This window comes from Curcuma longa, chromosome 7 (genome assembly GCF_044706935.1).
Source record: "Curcuma longa cultivar G26 ecotype Majalengka, Jawa Barat chromosome 7, ITB_CL_G26_1.1, whole genome shotgun sequence".
Lineage (NCBI taxonomy): Eukaryota > Viridiplantae > Streptophyta > Magnoliopsida > Zingiberales > Zingiberaceae > Curcuma > Curcuma longa.
The window spans coordinates 3,501,662-3,520,012 of record NC_133867.1 but is presented as its reverse complement, the minus strand read 5'-3'; the positions used below and the strand labels follow the sequence as shown (position 1 = coordinate 3,520,012).

General features: G+C 39.8%; 1 protein-coding gene across 1 annotated transcript; it reads left to right on the top strand.

Moving 5' to 3' along the window:
* The first annotated feature begins 16,320 nt into the window (after window positions 1-16,320).
* LOC141832310 (noroxomaritidine synthase-like) lies at window positions 16,321-18,040 on the top strand. Its single transcript, XM_074719800.1, has one exon. It carries the CDS (start codon window positions 16,321-16,323, stop codon window positions 17,881-17,883), a length of 1,563 nt encoding a protein of 520 aa, XP_074575901.1. The 3' UTR covers window positions 17,884-18,040.
* The last annotated feature ends 311 nt before the right edge of the window (window positions 18,041-18,351 follow it).

Here is an 18,351-nt window from a genome sequence, read left to right as displayed (position 1 = left end):
GCACAGGCGTCTACGCCTGTAGTTGAGGGAGGAGAGAGGCAGGAGCTCTCAACCGACCAGTTGAATGAGATCTACTATGATGTGGTCGGTGGAAGGAAGAAGAACTCCATCCTCTATGGTCTAGGGTCCCAAGCGAAAGTCGTATATGATCGTGTGATGGCCCCTAGAGCCAGGGGTCGTCCCAACGGATCATCTTCTGCGATAGAAGCCCTACAAAAAGAAAATCAAGAATTAAAGGATCGACTCTCCGCATTAGAGGCGCAGCAGCAGCCACAGATGAGACGTAGTAACATGATCAGCTTGCGCGGCAGATGACGACCTTCATTGAGGCCTTCGGCCCGACACCATCCATGCCTACTTATCATGCGATACGAGGTGCAGACCCTGATACGGAGGCTCAAGACCTTAATGCTCCTGATAAGTAGCTGTCTGCAAGGTATGTTAACATTTCTATTACTTTTATTTTTTTTAAAATTATTACTTGTAAACATGCTTTTTTTCAAATACGTTGTTATAATTAAGTTATTACTAACATATCTTATTGTCTTTTTGTAGGATCTTTTATTTTGGCTGGGCTCGATCGTTTAGATATAATTTTGATATGTTATTATATTTTGACATTTGATACAGTATCAGTATATGCAGATATTTGTATTTATGTTATTGTATTAAGATTGTATTGAAGTATATTAAATATTTTGATATGTATGTTGTATTCAGATGTTGTATTAGTGATATTTTTTTATCATTTTTGATTTATCAATATATTATTGTTATGTTATGCCATTGTTGATTACTATTGATTGATATGTAAACAGAAAATCTCGAGAGAAGGACACGAGATTCCAGTGGAGCTCTAAAGAGGCAGCAGAGATCACTCAAGGAGAGATTTCATCTGCTTTCTCTTTTCCCTTCCTAGCCAACAGGCAATTATCTTCGTGGCCTTAAAAGTTTGGAGACAGTGGGAGGTCTTTTGAGGGATTGATGGGAATTAGTTCCATCCCGAGCTCATAAACAATTTCAAGGAGTACTGACCATATCTGCAGCTTTGACTCTGAACAAGAGCAAAGCATGCAGAATAGATTTGATTCTGAACAGCGAACCCTAGAAGATGATGCGTAAGTAGCATCCATGGCTAGAGAAAGGAGGAGTTTGACTGAGGGTCACGGAGCTCCGTCAAACTCGGCGGGGGGCAAACTTTAATTGACGCCGACACGCCGTGTGCCCGTCAGCGTTAGTTCGTCGCCGTCGCTCTCCGCATGCAGCATCTCTATCTTTCTCCAGTATTCTGTTTATCTTTTCCTTCTCCTCATCATCCCATTTTTAGCAACTGTTTATAATAAGCCAACAGCCTTTCCTTCTTTAATTAATCTCCCTTCTCTCTCTATATATATATACCTGCTGTTGGAGCAATGGGTCGCCGGAGATATGAACCGGAGTTAGCTTCAGTTTCCTTCTCCTTCTTCGAATCGTTTCTGCTTGTCGTAGCTAGAGGTTGAGGGTCGGCGAAGGAGACATGCTTCAGGAGATTATGGAACCGGCGGCCTCCGGCGAGCTCTTGATTGTGAGTCTCTGACATCCTCGTGATCCTTCTGGTCTCATTTTTCATTTTAGATTTAGAAAATCCATTTCTAGATTAATGCAACACTTTCGATTGAGAGATGAAGTAGCGATAGAGGAAACGAAACGCTGGTCTGCGGCCGCGTCTTTGTTTGTCGTGTTTTAGAATCCGAGCCTTATGGCAGTACGGCAAAGCGCCACCAACCTCTCTCTTCTGGATTTTGGACGAGACGTCGACTGTAATTTATTGTGGGAGAATCTTGCGCGCAATTTGGCTTTGGCTAATTATTGTACAAATATTCTGTCAGATTCGCTGCGGCAGCTTTCTCGAGCTAAGTAATTTTAATATTGTTAATGAAATATTATTTTTAGATTTTATCCGTTAATTTAGAATTGGTCAATTGACCTTGTTTATGTAAACATCTATATATTGCATCGTTTAGGGATGTAACATAATCAATAAAGTTTATTTTTTTTTGTTCTAATATGGTATCAGAGTCTTCCCGCCGCCACCCTTCCTCTTAAACCCTCAATCCCTCTTTTGCCGACGCCTCCTCCCTCGATCCCCGCTTCTCCCCTTCTCACCGTCGGCGCCTGACGCACCGACACCGCTGGACGCAACCCTTCTTCTTCCCACTGCCGCGACTTCCCTTTTCTTCCCCTAGCCGGATCCCGTCGCCTGCTCTTTCTTCCGCCCGAAGCGCAAAAGAACCCCTTCACCCCTTGTTCCTTGAGCAAAACCCCAAATCCGGAGGTGCAAAATTCAGTGCATATTTTCTTCATCTACAAAATGTCAGATAATTCTTCGCCATCATCGACCGCCGATATAAATTTTTCAATGCAATCTTCTGCTTTGCCTCTAAATGCCATGGCGTATTTACCCATCAAACTTACCAATGATAATTATATGCTTTGGAAGATGCAGTTTCTTTCTCTATTACGAGTTCATGACTTACTTGGCATCGTTGATGGTTCTTCTCCCAAGCCACAAGAAGCCGATGCAAATTATGCCATTTGGAGCAAGAAGGATCAAATTATTATGACATGGTTAATTTCGACAATTGATATATCTATACTTCCTATGATTGTAGGACTTGTTACCTCTCAGCAAATATGGGAGGTTCTTGCTCGAACTTTTGCCTCAGATTCTCAAGCACGTGTTCTTCAACTGCGCATGCAATTACAATCAATTCATCGAGGAGAAAAGTCTATCAATGAATACATGCAATCTATAAAGACAATTGCCAATAATTTAGCTGCGATTGGTCATCCTGTTTCAGATTCAGATTTGGTGGTTCAGGTTCTTACAGGATTGGGGCCTCAATATGACAGCTTTATTCCCAGCATAACTACTCGCATTGATCAAGTGTCTCTTAATACCCTACATGGATTACTATCTTCACATGAGATACTTCTTCAATTGCAATCTCACAGGGTTTCGGATTCTTTTGCTCTTTCGGCACAATCGGCTTATAAATCTGACAACACTCATCATCATCAAGAAAGTCCAGGACGACGAAATAGAGGTCGAGGCCGAGGTCAAGATCAAGGACGAGGTCAAGGACGAGGTCGAGGTCGAGGCCGTTGTCAAATCTGTCTCAAGAATGGTCACCTTGCTCATCAATGTTATAAGAGATTTGATTCAAATTTTAGTGGTGGTTTTGCATCCTCAACTCGAGCGTCATCATCAACTCCATCTTATCCTGGGGCATTCTCTCTTACAAGTAATTCTTATACACCTACAGCGGATTCCTCAGGATCAGGGTGGCATCCAGATTCTGGCGCGACTCATCACGTCACATCAAATTATGACATTCTTACAGAGGCTACCTCCTATCATGGTCCTGACACGGTACAAATAGGCAACGGTTCAGGTTTGCAAATTGCTCACCTTGGAAACACATTTTTTCACTCATCTGGTCGTCTCTTTTACATGCGCAATACTCTTCATGTTCCATCTATTACTAAAAATCTACTATCAGTTCGTCAATTCGCTCTAGATAATAATGTGTTCTTTGAATTTCATCCTCATTTTTGTCTTGTGAAGGATCCCATCACCCAAACCATCCTGCTCAGAGGAGAAATTAAAGATGGTCTTTATCACTTACAACCTACCTCCACCAAAGCGCTTATTGGAGAACGCACAAATAAAGACTCTTGGCATGCACGTCTGGGACATCCATCTTTACGTCTGGTTCAGAACATCATCAGTCAGTTTGATCTACCAACCAATTTATCCTCTTCATCTCATTCTTGTGATGCTTGTCTGAAAGCAAAGAGTCATAAATTACCTTTTGGTTCTTCTTGTCATGTGTCTAAATTTCCTTTAGAATTAATTCACTCTGATGTTTGGGGTCCTGCTCCTGTTTTGTCAAACCAAGGTTTTATCTATTATGTAATTTTTATTGATGATTTTAGTAGATTTACTTGGGTTTTTCTCATGAAACGAAAATCTGACCTGCTTGATATCTTTTGTCAGTTTCAAAAACATGTGGAGCGTTTCTTTAATCGTAAGATCCTTTCTCTCCATTCTGATTGGGGTGGAGAATATCAAGCCCTTCATCGTCATCTAAATTCTTCTGGCATTCTTCATCGAGTTTCATGTCCTCACACTCCCGAACAAAATGGCTCTGCTGAACGGAAACATCGTCATATAATAGAAACTGCATTAGCTCTTCTCAATCATGCATCAGTTCCACTTAAATTTTGGGATGATGCAGTTCAAACTGCAGTCTATCTTATTAATCGTCTACCTACTCCGTTGCTTCAGCATAAAAGTCCCATGGAAAAACTCTACAATCAAACTCCTAACTACACCTTCTTACGTATCTTTGGTTGCGCATGTTATCCATGGCTCCGACCCTATTCTAAACATAAACTGAATCCACGTTCTCAACAATGTGTTTTTCTTGGTTATAGTAATTTGCACCATGGCTACCGTTGTCTGCATATTCCGACAGGGCGTATATATATATCTCGACATGTTATTTTTGATGAGTCTCTATTTCCTTTTACAGCCTCAACTGCACCTCCATCTTCAGGGAATAATGGAACTTTCTTAATACCACCACCTAATATTTCTTCTGAGTTCTCACAGACTGCTGCTCCGACCAGTCCTGCTACAAATACAGGTGGTGATGGCATTCTAGGGCCTGCTCCAGCTTCTGTTGAAAATTCATCTGGGTCATCTGAATCGCCTCATGTGTCTTCTCCAGTACGAGCTGGACGGACTAATAATTTCAGGGGTGACAAGGCCTTAGAACCTATTCCATGTCCAATTTTGGAGGCATCTCCCACTACAGGAAACATGGTTCCTCATTCAGAATCATCAAATAACACAACCCCTTCATCAAACTCACCTTCAACATCAACAAGTGGTGATACTCCTTGTCGCATGCGTTCCTTGAGTGACATATATGCACGATGCTCAATGGCTACTCGGCATCCACTTCCTCAAGCTCTAGTGGTTTCCTCGAAAACCATTGAACCAACTTGTTTTACACAAGCAAACAAAGATCCGAATTGGCGTAATGCAATGGCAACGGAATTTGATGCACTTCTTCGCAATGGAACATGGAGCTTAGTTCCACGCACTCCCTCTATGAATATTGTGGGCTCTAAATGGATCTTCCGTCTTAAACATCGCGCTGATGGTTCTCTTGAAAGATATAAGGCTCGGCTTGTTGCAAAGGGTTTTAGTCAACAACAAGGTATTGACTTCAATGACACTTTTAGCCCAGTAGTCAAAATTACATCTGTCAGATTATTATTATCAATTGCCATTAGTTCTAATTGGTCTATCCGACAATTGGATGTTTCTAATGCATTTCTTCATGGTAATCTTGAGGAGACGGTGTTTATGGAACAACCACCTGGGTTTATTCATCCACAATTTCCGTCTCATGTATGTCACCTCAAGAAATCCATATATGGTCTTCGACAAGCTCCTCGTGCATGGTTTCATCGATTATCCAAATGGTTGCAGAGTCAAGGATTTTCTGGTTCAAAAACTGACTCCTCTCTTTTCTATAGACACAATGATGAATCCATGATATTCTTTCTTATTTATGTGGATGACATCTTATTAACTGGCAATGATCAGAAGGGCATCAACAATCTATTAAGTCTTCTTAACCAAGAATTTCCTATTCGAGATTTAGGAAATGCTCATTATTTTCTTGGCATTGAACTTATTCCGCATGAAGAAGGTTATGTTCTCTCTCAGACCAAATATATCACTGGGCTTCTTCAAAAGGCTAAAATGGATGGAGCACGACCGGTCTCTACGCCGATGGCTACAAATACAGGTGTCACATCATCTTCAACCTCAGCGATGTCTGATCCCCAGATCTATCGAAGTATCGTTGGTGCTTTACAGTATGTGACTATTACACGTCCTGATATCACATTTGCAGTCAATCGTGCCTGTCAGTTTATGCATGCTCCCACCGATCAAAATTGGGAAAGTGTGAAAAGAATACTTCGCTATCTTAAAGGCACTATTCTACATGGTTTTCTTTTATATCGCAACTCATCCCGAGATTTACATGCCTATAGTGATGCGGATTGGGCAAGTTCTCCCGAAGATAGACGCTCTACCAGTGGCTATGCAATATTTCTTGGTCGGAATCTTATCTCTTGGAATTCGAAAAAGCAACCCACTGTATCTCGTTCAAGCACTGAAGCTGAATATAAAGCTATAGCTAATGCAACTTCAGAACTTATTTGGATTCAATCACTTCTTTCAGAACTTCATCTTGCCTCAAAAACTACACCGAAAATTTGGTGTGATAATATTGGAGCAACATATCTTACAGCAAATCCGGTTTTTCATGCTCGTACGAAACACGTTGAGATTGACTTTCACTTTGTTCGAGAGCGTGTGGCTAGCCAACAATTATCTGTTTCATACATCTCAGCAGAAGATCAAATTGCCGATATTTTTACCAAGCCATTATCCGGACAACGTTTCGGCAAGCTAAGATGCAAACTCAACGTCAAAGATCTCCCGTTAAGTTTGTCGGGGGGTAATAGAAGCTAAGTAATTTTAATATTGTTAATTAAATATTGTTTTTAGATTTTGTCCGTTAATTTAGAATTGGTCAATTGACCTTGTTTATGTAAACATCTATATATTGCATCGTTTAGGGATGCAACATAATCAATAAAGTTTATTTCTTTTTGGAGCCGGGCTATGCTCCGCCGGAAATGGTAGGGTTGAACGCACCTTCGTTCGAGTTTCTAGAAAGCATTAACGCGACGCTCTACGGCGGAGCCAACACGCAGGGGCTCTTCGGTGGAGTCACGCCGACTGTAGACCCCACCACAAGGCTGCTGGCTGATGCGTCCGAAAGAGGAGCTCCAGTGTGCTCATTCGGGCACGAAGCCCTGCAACAGCGCCTGTTTGGCTCCGGCGACTTGCAGGTACACTCGTGCATGTTGAATTCCACACCAACAGGGGCGGATCCAGGATTTCATATTTGGGGGGCCATATAATGAAAACGATATACTCATTTGAACAAAAGAATTGCCCAAAGATACATATCAAGGACCTAAGTACAAACTTAATCACTTAAATAATTATATAAAAAAATAAAGAATAACTAAATTAACATTTATAATCCTTAGCACAAAAACCTAATATAGCATAATATAAACCTACCATAGACAGTAAATTAAAGTCTACATTATCTGCAGTTCCTTGAAAAAAAAACCAATGAGACAAATTTCTGCATAAAGATATATGAATATATGGTGGTAAATGTGAGAAAGGCTCAAAGGCAGCAACTTGACAAGAAAAAGCACCTGGACAGAGTACCTGAGGCCTTACCGACGTTTCTCTTCTTCCTTGTGATCGACACCCACCAATCTCTCTGATTCGATGATCAAACCACCCAAGCCCTGGAAAGTGGAAACCAAAAAAGAACTCAAATCACAGCCCAAAAAACCCTAGAGATCAAGCTATTCGGCTGAAACTCACCCGATTTACTTCTTCTCTTTGACTCTTCGGTCTGCCCTTCACGCCACTACCGCCGCCGATTGACCCTGTTACCGGCACTGCCCAATCCACCCTTCACTCACCGGCGTCCTCAGCCACCTTGCAGATCGCCGGCAATCCAAGCTGAAGTTGTTGCCGCCGCGCCCGACGAAGACACGAAGAAGACGGAGGCGCGATCGGGACCCAACGAAGGCAGACTCGCGATTTCTAGGTTTCCTTATCGGCTTATCGGGTTGGTTTAGGATCCAATAGATCAACAACCCATTAACCCTAAAACCTATTAACCAGTAACCCTAAGGGTTTAATCTAAATACATTAAAGGTTCAACTTGGGCTGGGGGGCCATGGCCCCCCCGGTCCCCTTAATACATCCGCCCCTGCACACCAAGAATCGCAATTAATCCGCGCGCCTTTTGCCTTTGAAAACAACGATGAAGGTAATCGGTGGATGCAGCCAGCAGCACCCGGTGGCGGGCAGCAGCATGTGGCCGCTGCCGACCTCCGACGCCATTGCGTCGTCGGATGATCCCGCCTACAAGGCTTGTAGGCCACCTGTCCGTGGAGGAGAGGAAGGAGAAGATCCACATGTACATGAAGAAGAGGAATGAGAGAAACTTCAGCAAGAAAATTGTTGGAAATATGAATGGAAACAATGAAATGGAAAGATAGAGAAAACTCTTATATGGAGGAGTTTAGTCTCATATTGATGGTTGAGGGGTAACTTGGTTGGTTTATATTTTATAACAAACATTGATGTTGTGAACAAATACAAGGAGAGAGACTTTTTTTCACGTATGGGTGCGCAGGGGTGCAAATCCAGGGCTCGAATTGCATGTGCGAGTGTGACCTGCGCACGTCAAATGTCGGACCAGTTAGGACATAATTTGCCTAAACAAATGAATTAATATTTTGTCATTCCTTTCATTTTTTTGTAACAATGGCTGCGGTGAAACGGATAAGAGTTATTATTTGGCGTTGAAACGGTCAGAGTTAATTACCTGACGTTTTGAATCAAGCTATCAATTCTACCATTAATCCTCAATTAATTGGAGATATGGTGTGAGGTTATAAAAGAGGTAGCGAAGCAGCGATAGGAGAGCACAACAAGAGTATTTTCGATCCCTCGCTTCTCTTTCCCCTGCTTCTCCCTGTGATATCCTACGGGTGTAATCAGTTCGTCAGTAACGATCTGTGCTTCATCTTTCTCCGGTTCTGTCGTTGAATCCTGGAAAATAGACGTCCGTCTTTACCTCTAAGCACTGCCGGAGGGGACGAATCTGTTTTAAGGAAACTGTGTTGAACGCAGGCCTTAGCAACTTATCCGTCTTGCCACTCAGCCACTCGGCTCAGCAACTTGCCCATTCGGTTCGGCAGTCGACCTCTCGGCATCTCGCCTACTCAGCTCGGTAGTCGACTTCTCGGCTCAGTCACTTGTCTTGGCAGTCGATCTCTTGGCTCGGCCACTTGTCTCGGCTCGGCACTCAGCTACCTACCTCGGCAACTCGACTAGGCAGCTCGTCTCGACAATCGACCTCTCGGCATCTCGCCCACTCGGCTCGACAGTCTACATCTCGGTTGGGTCACTCGTCTCAGTAGTCGCCCACTCAGCTCAGCAATTCAGCTCGGCGTCTTAGCCACTTGGTGTCTTGGCCATCCGGCTTGGCGACTCGACCACTCGGCGTCTCGGTCACTCGGTGACTCGACCACTTGGCCACTCAGCCACTCAGCTCTCTCCGGCGAAAAATCGTCAACAAAAATCAAGGTAGGCGGGTACCTCTCCCTCCAAGTAAACTAACTCTGTCTTCTAATACTTCTTGGGCGCAGCACGCCTTCAGAAAAACTTTAGCAGATAGCCGGCCTCGAGTGCGTGGGAGATTCACGAAGAATGACGAACTAGGAGAGGCGGCGAGGATGACGAACTGGGAGAGGCGGCGAGGCTGAGGCCCAGTGCCAATGAGCTCGATGACGATGCGGAAGTAATTTAAACTCATCGCGACTCTGGCAAACAAGTTCAAGTTTCATTGAATATCATCGATCAAAGTTGCTTCTTATGAGATTATTTGCAGATGGTGGAGAAGGAAGAAGAAGAAGGCGGAGGCATCCTCGACGGCTCTGACACGCTTGACCATATCAGGGGAGTGAATTCGTTCAAGTACAGCTTCACTGTTGAATCTTGGATTTGATTGAGGCAGTAGGCAATGGCGATCACAGTCACTTTTGGACCAAATCTTTCTTTCTTTATATCCATGTTTTAACACAAAGATTTGCATCCCTGCGTTCAGATAATACACATTTTGGAGACAAGGGTAGATAAGAAGAATTGCAGGGAACACAGAACAACAATTTGATGACAGAATTAACGTGGTCAATTGCAACTTCTTGATTAATTGTAACTTCTTGATTTATTTCTTCATAGATGATCATGAAAATGATCTGATCATGAAAATGATCTGATCATGAAAATGATAGTATTGCTCGGATGGTGAATTTTATCTTTTGCTATAATTGATAAGTTTTAAGTTTTATTCAAGAACAACAAAGAGAGGGCTTCATTAAAACTAGCAAGAATCAACCTCTATTTAGCCAAACAACTCTTATTTACAGGGTAATATATTGCCCTTTCTCCAAGTTAGCCCTAAAAGGTCAAGGGTTAGGAGACAGTCAATTAGATGGTCACAAAAGTTTATTTTGAATGATGAAGTGTATTACTTTTATTCATTGTTAAATTGTCATAAGACTCTTTGTGATAATCATGATGAAAAACTTAAAACACTAAGAGAGATTACAAACATTGAAAAAAAGTAGAAGGGAAAAAAGGTAGATGATTAGAACACTATACAATGGACTATTGGATGAGCAAGTCGAATCTCTATGATAGTTGAAGCTCTAAAGAGAAAATTAGATGATTCGACAAAGTTGATCTTTTGGCTAAAAGGGAAATTGATTGCCTTGCTAGTTGATTGAACAAGAGATGGTTGTTGATGAAGATCTTAATCGCATAGAAGAAAAAGGGAGGGGAGGAACACTAGTTAGGAAAAGAGATTGGCATCTAAATCCATGAATTGCTAAAAATGAGAGGGACATGAAGGGAAGAGATAACTTGGTTATGAAGGGGGTGAATATGGGCAATTTCCTCTCTTCCAATGAAGAAATGATAGAGGCACAACCTTGATCATTGGTAAAGTTTTCGGAGTAGAGGAGGTTGCACACTCAAATAAAAGTTTCATGATCTCCTCTTCGTTGAAGTTGAAGCAAAGCATGCTCGAGACCTAGTCTTGGGTGGAGGGAGAATATCCCTATAAGGTGAGATGATGCCGAAATAGACATATTCAAATTATGCAATCAATACTTGAGATCGATCCCATCCCCCTCTTCCTATGAGATAAGACGCAAATTCTTATCACTTGATAACAAAGTGAGTTTCCTAACTATCACCAATTTATTATAATCCTTGGAGTCATCAATAATTTGAGCCTAAATCTATCAAATGCAATTTACTATATTCTTGCTGCTCTTCGTTGAACGATTGAACTATAGTGAGCCCACTACGACGTATTATTGCCATACACACTGCACATAATATGTTTTTATTTGATGAGAATATATATAATAGTAACACACTAGTAGAATTTTATTGATAGACTTTGGATATTCAACGAAATAATAAATAGATAAATACCGAAGTAGATGCACATTAACTAAAAGAATATTTTAATACTTCACTTTAAAATCGAAGTCATATCCAGTAAAAAAATCAAAGTCTTTGGCTAATCTAAGAATGCATAACCGATTTGAAATTTGGATCGATTATGAAGTAAAAAGGTTCTTTTACTTCATCGATTTAATAAAAGTACCGAAGTATTTGCGAAGTAATTGTTGATTACCTTCACTAATTTAATAAATTTAGGAAGTATTTGAATTATCTTTAACTTCATTTTGTTTTATAAAATAGTGAAGTAAAAAATATCATCAAAATTGAACAAATTTACCACAAATATATACAAAATTGAAAATGAAATCCAACTTAGATTGACCCAAATAAAGTGTTAAAACCAACAAATGAAATTCACAAGTTCAAACTTGAGATATGTTTGACTAACTTCACCCAAAAGTGCATTCATATATATCTAAATACAATTCAAAAATTTATATCACAATGTACACTACTCTTAAGCACCTATATAGGAGTAGACGAATTCACTCCATTTACTTCTTACTTCATCATATTGAGATTGCTTATAATACTTATTCTTGATTAATGCTATAAACTGAAATATAAAAAGTACAATGTTAATAACTTAGATTGAGATTTTGCTTCAATCAAATAACAGTAAATAAATCAAGATATATTTAGACTTATGACCTTAGAAATAAAAGTTCTAAAAATATTAGCAGAAGTTTAAGACCTAATGCAAAATGACTCAATATTTCATAAAGAAGAAATTCATGCTCTTCTCCAACTATGAATCTATTCAAGACTATCTCTTTCATATACCACATTATACAATATTTACATTCAATACCACCATTTTATTTTAGATTACCCTAATGGTATTGAAAAGGTAATACGATTAGTTACAATCCAAATGAACTATCAATTGATGTCGAAATACATAGTTACAATACATATCATCAATTGTTTAAAATTGATCCTTTTGAAATACCCCTCAAGGCATTATACATCTTGATCCCACTACATTGTAAAAATAAAAGTTATTTTTTCATATTTATAACTGAATGCATTCACAATTAGTATAATCTACTACCTATTTGGTTATAATAGTTTTCCAAGCATCATCTCGGTTCCTGTTTTCCATAGAGTCCAATAAATATATTATATTTTTTCTTTATTTATTATATTTAAGATCCAATAGTACCTACACAAACGACAATATAGCATTGACTAGTATGTAGTATACGTAGTCATAAATTTTGTACACATACAACTTAATCCATCAAAATCTGTATAATGATTTATCTCATGCAACAACTATATATTAAATGTTTTAACAGAATTAATTAAGCAAAAGCATGCGAACAAACATTGTATTTAAGACATATATAAGATATCCCATGTAAATCAAAATTTGCTAGACACCTATCTCTTTCATCTCCATAAATTTTTTGTATTATTTACGGCTAGATGTAGGTAATCTTCAAACTACTTCAAGGGTTCTACTGCTTCTTTAATTTGGAGTTGATCGAAATTTGAAGATATTATAGTAAATAAAAAATGTAAAATCCATGGAACTTTAATAAGATCGGCGACAATCTATTATCTATTATCAAAAGAGTTTCTAATAAAGAGAATATTAAACTATAAGTTATAAGAATTTTCATTGCATATATTAACCGCACTTTTATCAATCATTAAATAAGCATGTAAAAGAATAGGATAGTTGCAAGGGTAGCAAAATCACCAAATTGGGCAAAGGAGAAGGAAAGATATAGGGCTGAGTATTCAATTAAAATTGAATCGAATCGAATTGAATTAATCAAAAATTGAATAAATTAATTTTTTTTGAACCAACTGAATAGACTGAATTTTTCAATAAAAATCGAACAAATAGAACTAATAGACTGAATTTTTCAATAAAAATCAAACAAATAGAACTGATATTTTATCAGTTAATTCAGTTTTTGACTAAATTAATCAAAATTTTTAAATATTATGAAAATTTTACTAATTAATTAAGGATTTATAAATTTATTTATTTAGAATTTATAAATTATTTTTTTAGTTTGATTAATTTGGTTTATTTGATTTAATCAAATAAGAAATTTTAAAATCGAATCGAATTAATTGATTTTTTTAGAAAAAATAACCAAAATTTTGAAATAATCGAATCAAATTTTTTAATTCGGTTGATTTATTTGATTTAACTGAATTTTTACTCACCCCTAATGAAGGAAACATAGCAATAAAAAAACTAACATTGCAAAGTCCTCTTCTCGTCGATCTTGTTATCAAACACGTTTGCTATCTTCTTTATCGCAACATGCTCGCCCATCTTCGAATTCAAAGACAAGCTATAACCCAAAAAAGGCAACAAGGATTCAGATAGGCAAACCATGTAAAAGAGAAGAAAAAAATATCTTTCCTAAAAAGCAGAATCAGGATCACATTCATGTAGATCAATTCAGATGTATCGCCATCTTGAAGGGGAAAAACCAAAGGAGAGGGACACAACTCACCATATGATCTCATAGGCTCCCTTGCCGATGGCCATGATTGGGGGATTATACTTGGAGGTAACCTCGAAGATGTTTCCAAATATGTATTGGATGAACTAACTGTCATGGCTGAGGGTCTCCTAGATTGTTGAGGTCGCCCTGCCTAGCGGGAGCAACATCCAACTGAGGCGGAGAGGTTGCGCTTCTGCTTCTATCATCTCGGTGTTCGTCAACTGAGTTCCATCCTCTATAACGCTCCTTCGCTAGCCCTAGAGATCATTCTTGTTCCGATCTCCCCTTTCCCCTCGCCTGCTTTCCCTCTCCAAGCCATGATATTTTTTTAAACTTTTTAAGCCACAAAAAATCAACTGCCTAGGGTTAATTTTAGCAAAATGAAGATTGGTTGTTTCCTTTTTATTGAGTAGAAAAATATTAAATAATAAAGGGAAAAGTGATGCAGTGGATAACTATTGATTACGTTGATTCATGCACAAATATCAAAAGCGATCTTCTAAGCCTTGTTGATTTTGCAAAATATCAGGAGATAGGTAGTTGCACGTTTTGCCTTAGAGTTGTAATAGATGGATGTGAAAATAATATTTCTTAATGGAGATCTAAAGGAAGAGGTTTATATGAAACAACAAAAAAGATTTTCCTCTAGTAATAATGAGCACTTGGTATGCAAGCTCAAGAAATCCATATGTGGATTGAAATAAACTTCTGAAATTTCATGATGTCATCTCATTATTTGGTTTCTTGGAGAATGTCATGGATCAATGTATCTACTAAAAGGTCGATGGAAGCAAGATTTGTTTCCTTATACTCTATGTGAATGATATTTTACTTGCAACTAATGATAAAGGTTTACTATATGAGGTAAAATAATTCCTATATAAGAAATTTGATATGAAAGATATGGGTGATGCATCTTATATCATTAGCATTAAGATACATAGAGACAGATTTCAAAGAATTTTAACTGTCTCAAGAAACCTATATCAATAAAGTTTTAGAAAAATTTTGGATGAAAAATTGTTCACCAAATATAGCTCCCATTGTGAAGGGTGACAAATTCAATATAAATCAATATTAGAAAAATTTACTTTGAAAGGGAATAAATGAAAAACATTAATTCCTTATGCCTTTGTTGTCGAAAGCTTGATGTATGCTCAGGTCTGCACTAGACCTGACATTACATTTGTTGTTTTCATGTTGGAAAGATATCAAAGTAATTCGGGTATAGACCACTGAAAAGCTGCAAAGAAGGCGATGAGATACCTTCAAGGGACTAAAGACTACATGATTGTTTTTAGATAAGTTGAAAATGTAGAAGTGATTGACTACACTGATTCAGATTATGTCGACTTCAACGTCAGGATATATTTTTATGCTAGCCGATGGAGTTGTGTCTTGGAGAAGTGCAAAGTAGATGTTGACTGCCACTTCCACTATGAAGGTTGAGTTCGTATCCTATTTTGAGCCGATCTTACATGGTGTTTGGATGAAGAGTTTTATTTCAGGGCTTAGAATTGTGGATTCTATTTTTAGGCCATTGAGAATATATTATACTGATCTATATATCAACATTAAGTATCTAGCCATAAAAGAATGTGTTAAAGATAAGACAATGGTTTATTAGATACATTAGTACTGAATTGATGATTGTTGATCTTTTGACTAAGGGCATGTCATCGTTGAAATTTAAGGATCATGTAGAGGGAATGTGACTTTGTTCCCTTATGTAATTTTTGTTGTAAGAATAATTTAGTTATCAATAAAACTCAATTATGATATTTCTCATATTTGTGTACATATTAATTTGAGAAATATCATTAAAGTTGGACCTTGAATAAACATATAAGGTTTATTCATTAAGATATATTGATCATTGTGATATATAGAAGATAATATTCGTGTTTAGAGAACCTATAGTCATGATTCATATATCTTGTTCACTCATTTAGTCATTTAGTGAATGATGAGACACATATGTGTCAAGTGTTAAAATATTGAAAAGATTTTATTTAGTTACAAATCTTATTTATATATTTGTTAATTAGATTTTAATTATATATTGAATGATTTTATTTTGATTATAAATTTTTTACACATATTTAATACAGAAATACATGGTATGTACTAGTACAACAAGACTTGGATTGAGCAAATTTCAATCATTACTTTAATTCACAGATGATCATTGAGTTGACCATGTAGGATTGTTGAAATGATGAATTTCATCTTTTGCAGAAAATCATTACTTTAACATGTATGAAGAAAGAAAAAGGTAAAACTAATGATGATATAGGATATCCGAACTATATTTTACTCTTTCTTTTACAAGATCTCTCAAAATTTAACTTAAGCATGTACATTTGTCGGAATCCCAAAATGCCCTTAATATCTCTCAATCTATTCTAAACGCTAAACACGTGAAAGAGGTAAAATTTGCAGGCATCCAATGGCCAATTATATTGTACTGCACCTTTATATATATATATATATATATTGCTTGATTAATGATTATCTATCAATTGATCTATATATCAGTTCCAAAACCCACTTTCCTCCTTCAAATTAGCTCAAACCATGGCTGGTGGCAATGACGGTTGTTGGTTCTTCATGGCTCTCCTCCAAGTTTATCCCGAGTTCCTCATCTCCTTGTTCTGTCTTGCCCTCTTCTACTGTTACTACCGCTTCTTTTTCGGAACTCCGAGCACTGTCCCGATGAACTGGCCGCTCGCCGGGATGTTTCCCGGTCTCCTTGTCAACTTCCACAGACTGGACAATTGGGGTAAGGAGATCCTCCGGGAGACAGGGTGCACCTTCTCCTTCCGAGGTCCCTGGTTCCTCGACCTGAACTACATCGTCACCTGCGACCCTGCAAACCTGCAGCACATCTTCAACACCAATTTCCACAACTATCCCAAGGGCGACGAATTCGCAGACATCTTCGACATCCTCGGCGACGGCATTTTTATCTCCGACGGGGAGCGATGGAGGCGGCAACGCGCAAAGGCGCACGCCCTCCTCGGCCAGAGGAGCTTCCGGTCATTCGTCGCCGCGGCCAGCCGCGACAAGGTCGAGAAGGGGCTGCTCCCGCTCCTCGACGAGGTCGCGCGACGAGGGGCGGCCGTGGACTTGCAGGACGTGTTCCTGCGGCTGACCTTCGACATGACCGCCTACCTGGTCTTCGGCGTCGACCCCTGCTGCCTCTCCATAGACTTCCCGACGATCCCCTTCGCGCGGGCCATTGACGACGCCATGGAGACCGTGCTGCTCCGCTACACCGTGCCGCCGGCGTGGTGGAAGTGGATGAGACGGCACCGCGTCGGGGCGGCGGAGAGGAAGATGGCCACGGCGTGGAAGGAAATAGATCGTTTCATAGCGGAATGCGTTGCGGAGAAGAGGAAGAACTCCAACCAAACCCAAGCAAGCACCGATCTACTCTCGTCTTACATGAACGACGACGACCAACAAGGAACAGAAATCGACCACAAGTTCCTCCGCGACACGGCCGTCAACTATATGCTCGCCGGAAGGGACACCACCGGTGCAGCTCTCTCATGGTTCTTTTGGTCGCTGTCCAAGAATCCCACGGCAGAAGAGAAAATACTGGAGGAATTGAAGACCATATTAGCAGAACGATCGAGCTCGAGCTCGGGCTCGGCGGTGTTCGAGGAAGAGGAGCTGGGGAAGATGGTGTACCTCCACGCCTCGCTGTTGGAGGCGCTGAGGCTGTTCCCGCCGGTTCCCATCAATCAAAAGGAGGCGGTCGGGCCGGATGTGCTGCCGAGCGGGCAAAAGGTGGAGCGGGGCGCCAAGATCTTGGTGTTGCTCTACGCGATCGGGCGGATGGACGGGGTCTGGGGGGAGGACTGCGGCAAGTTCCGGCCGGAGCGGTGGATCTCGGAGAAGGGGCGGCTGAGGCACGAGCCTTCCTACAAGTTCGTGCCGTTCAATTCCGGGCCGCGGGCGTGCCTGGGGAAGGAGGTGGTCTTCACGCAGATGAAGGCGGCGGCGGCGGCGGTGGTCTACAGGTTCCGGCTGGAGGCGGTGGAAGGGCATCCAGTGGAGCCCAAGCTGTCGATAATCCTCCACATGAAGAACGGATTCAAGGTCAGGATCATGAGGAGATGCGCATCGCCATGAATGCCAGTGGACTTTCATTTCATGCATGCATCTCCGTTAATTTCCAGTTTAGTTAATAATTAAATAAGTGGATTAAGGGGCATAATCTTGCCTGCTTAATCTATTCCAATCCCTAATGATGTCCATGAGCTCAAGAATATGTTTCAGCCACATGACGTCAGAACCGTTACCTCGGTTGAAGAAGCTTTTATGAGTCCAATAGATAGAAGGGGCTCAATTTTTTTTAAAAAATTATGCTTGTATTATTGATGGCATATGATAAAAGCATGAATTTTAAAAAAGTACAAATAAATAAATAAGTATTTACATTGATACACATAAATCCATTAGTCTTCTATTTCATCTCTAGGTAAATATTTAGTTCAACCCCTAATTGTGGCCCTTCCCATTCTACTTGCACATCATTGTCGCCAACGGACTACTCCTCTTCTATCAACGACGACTGGCAAAACTATCTTTTTCCTTGGA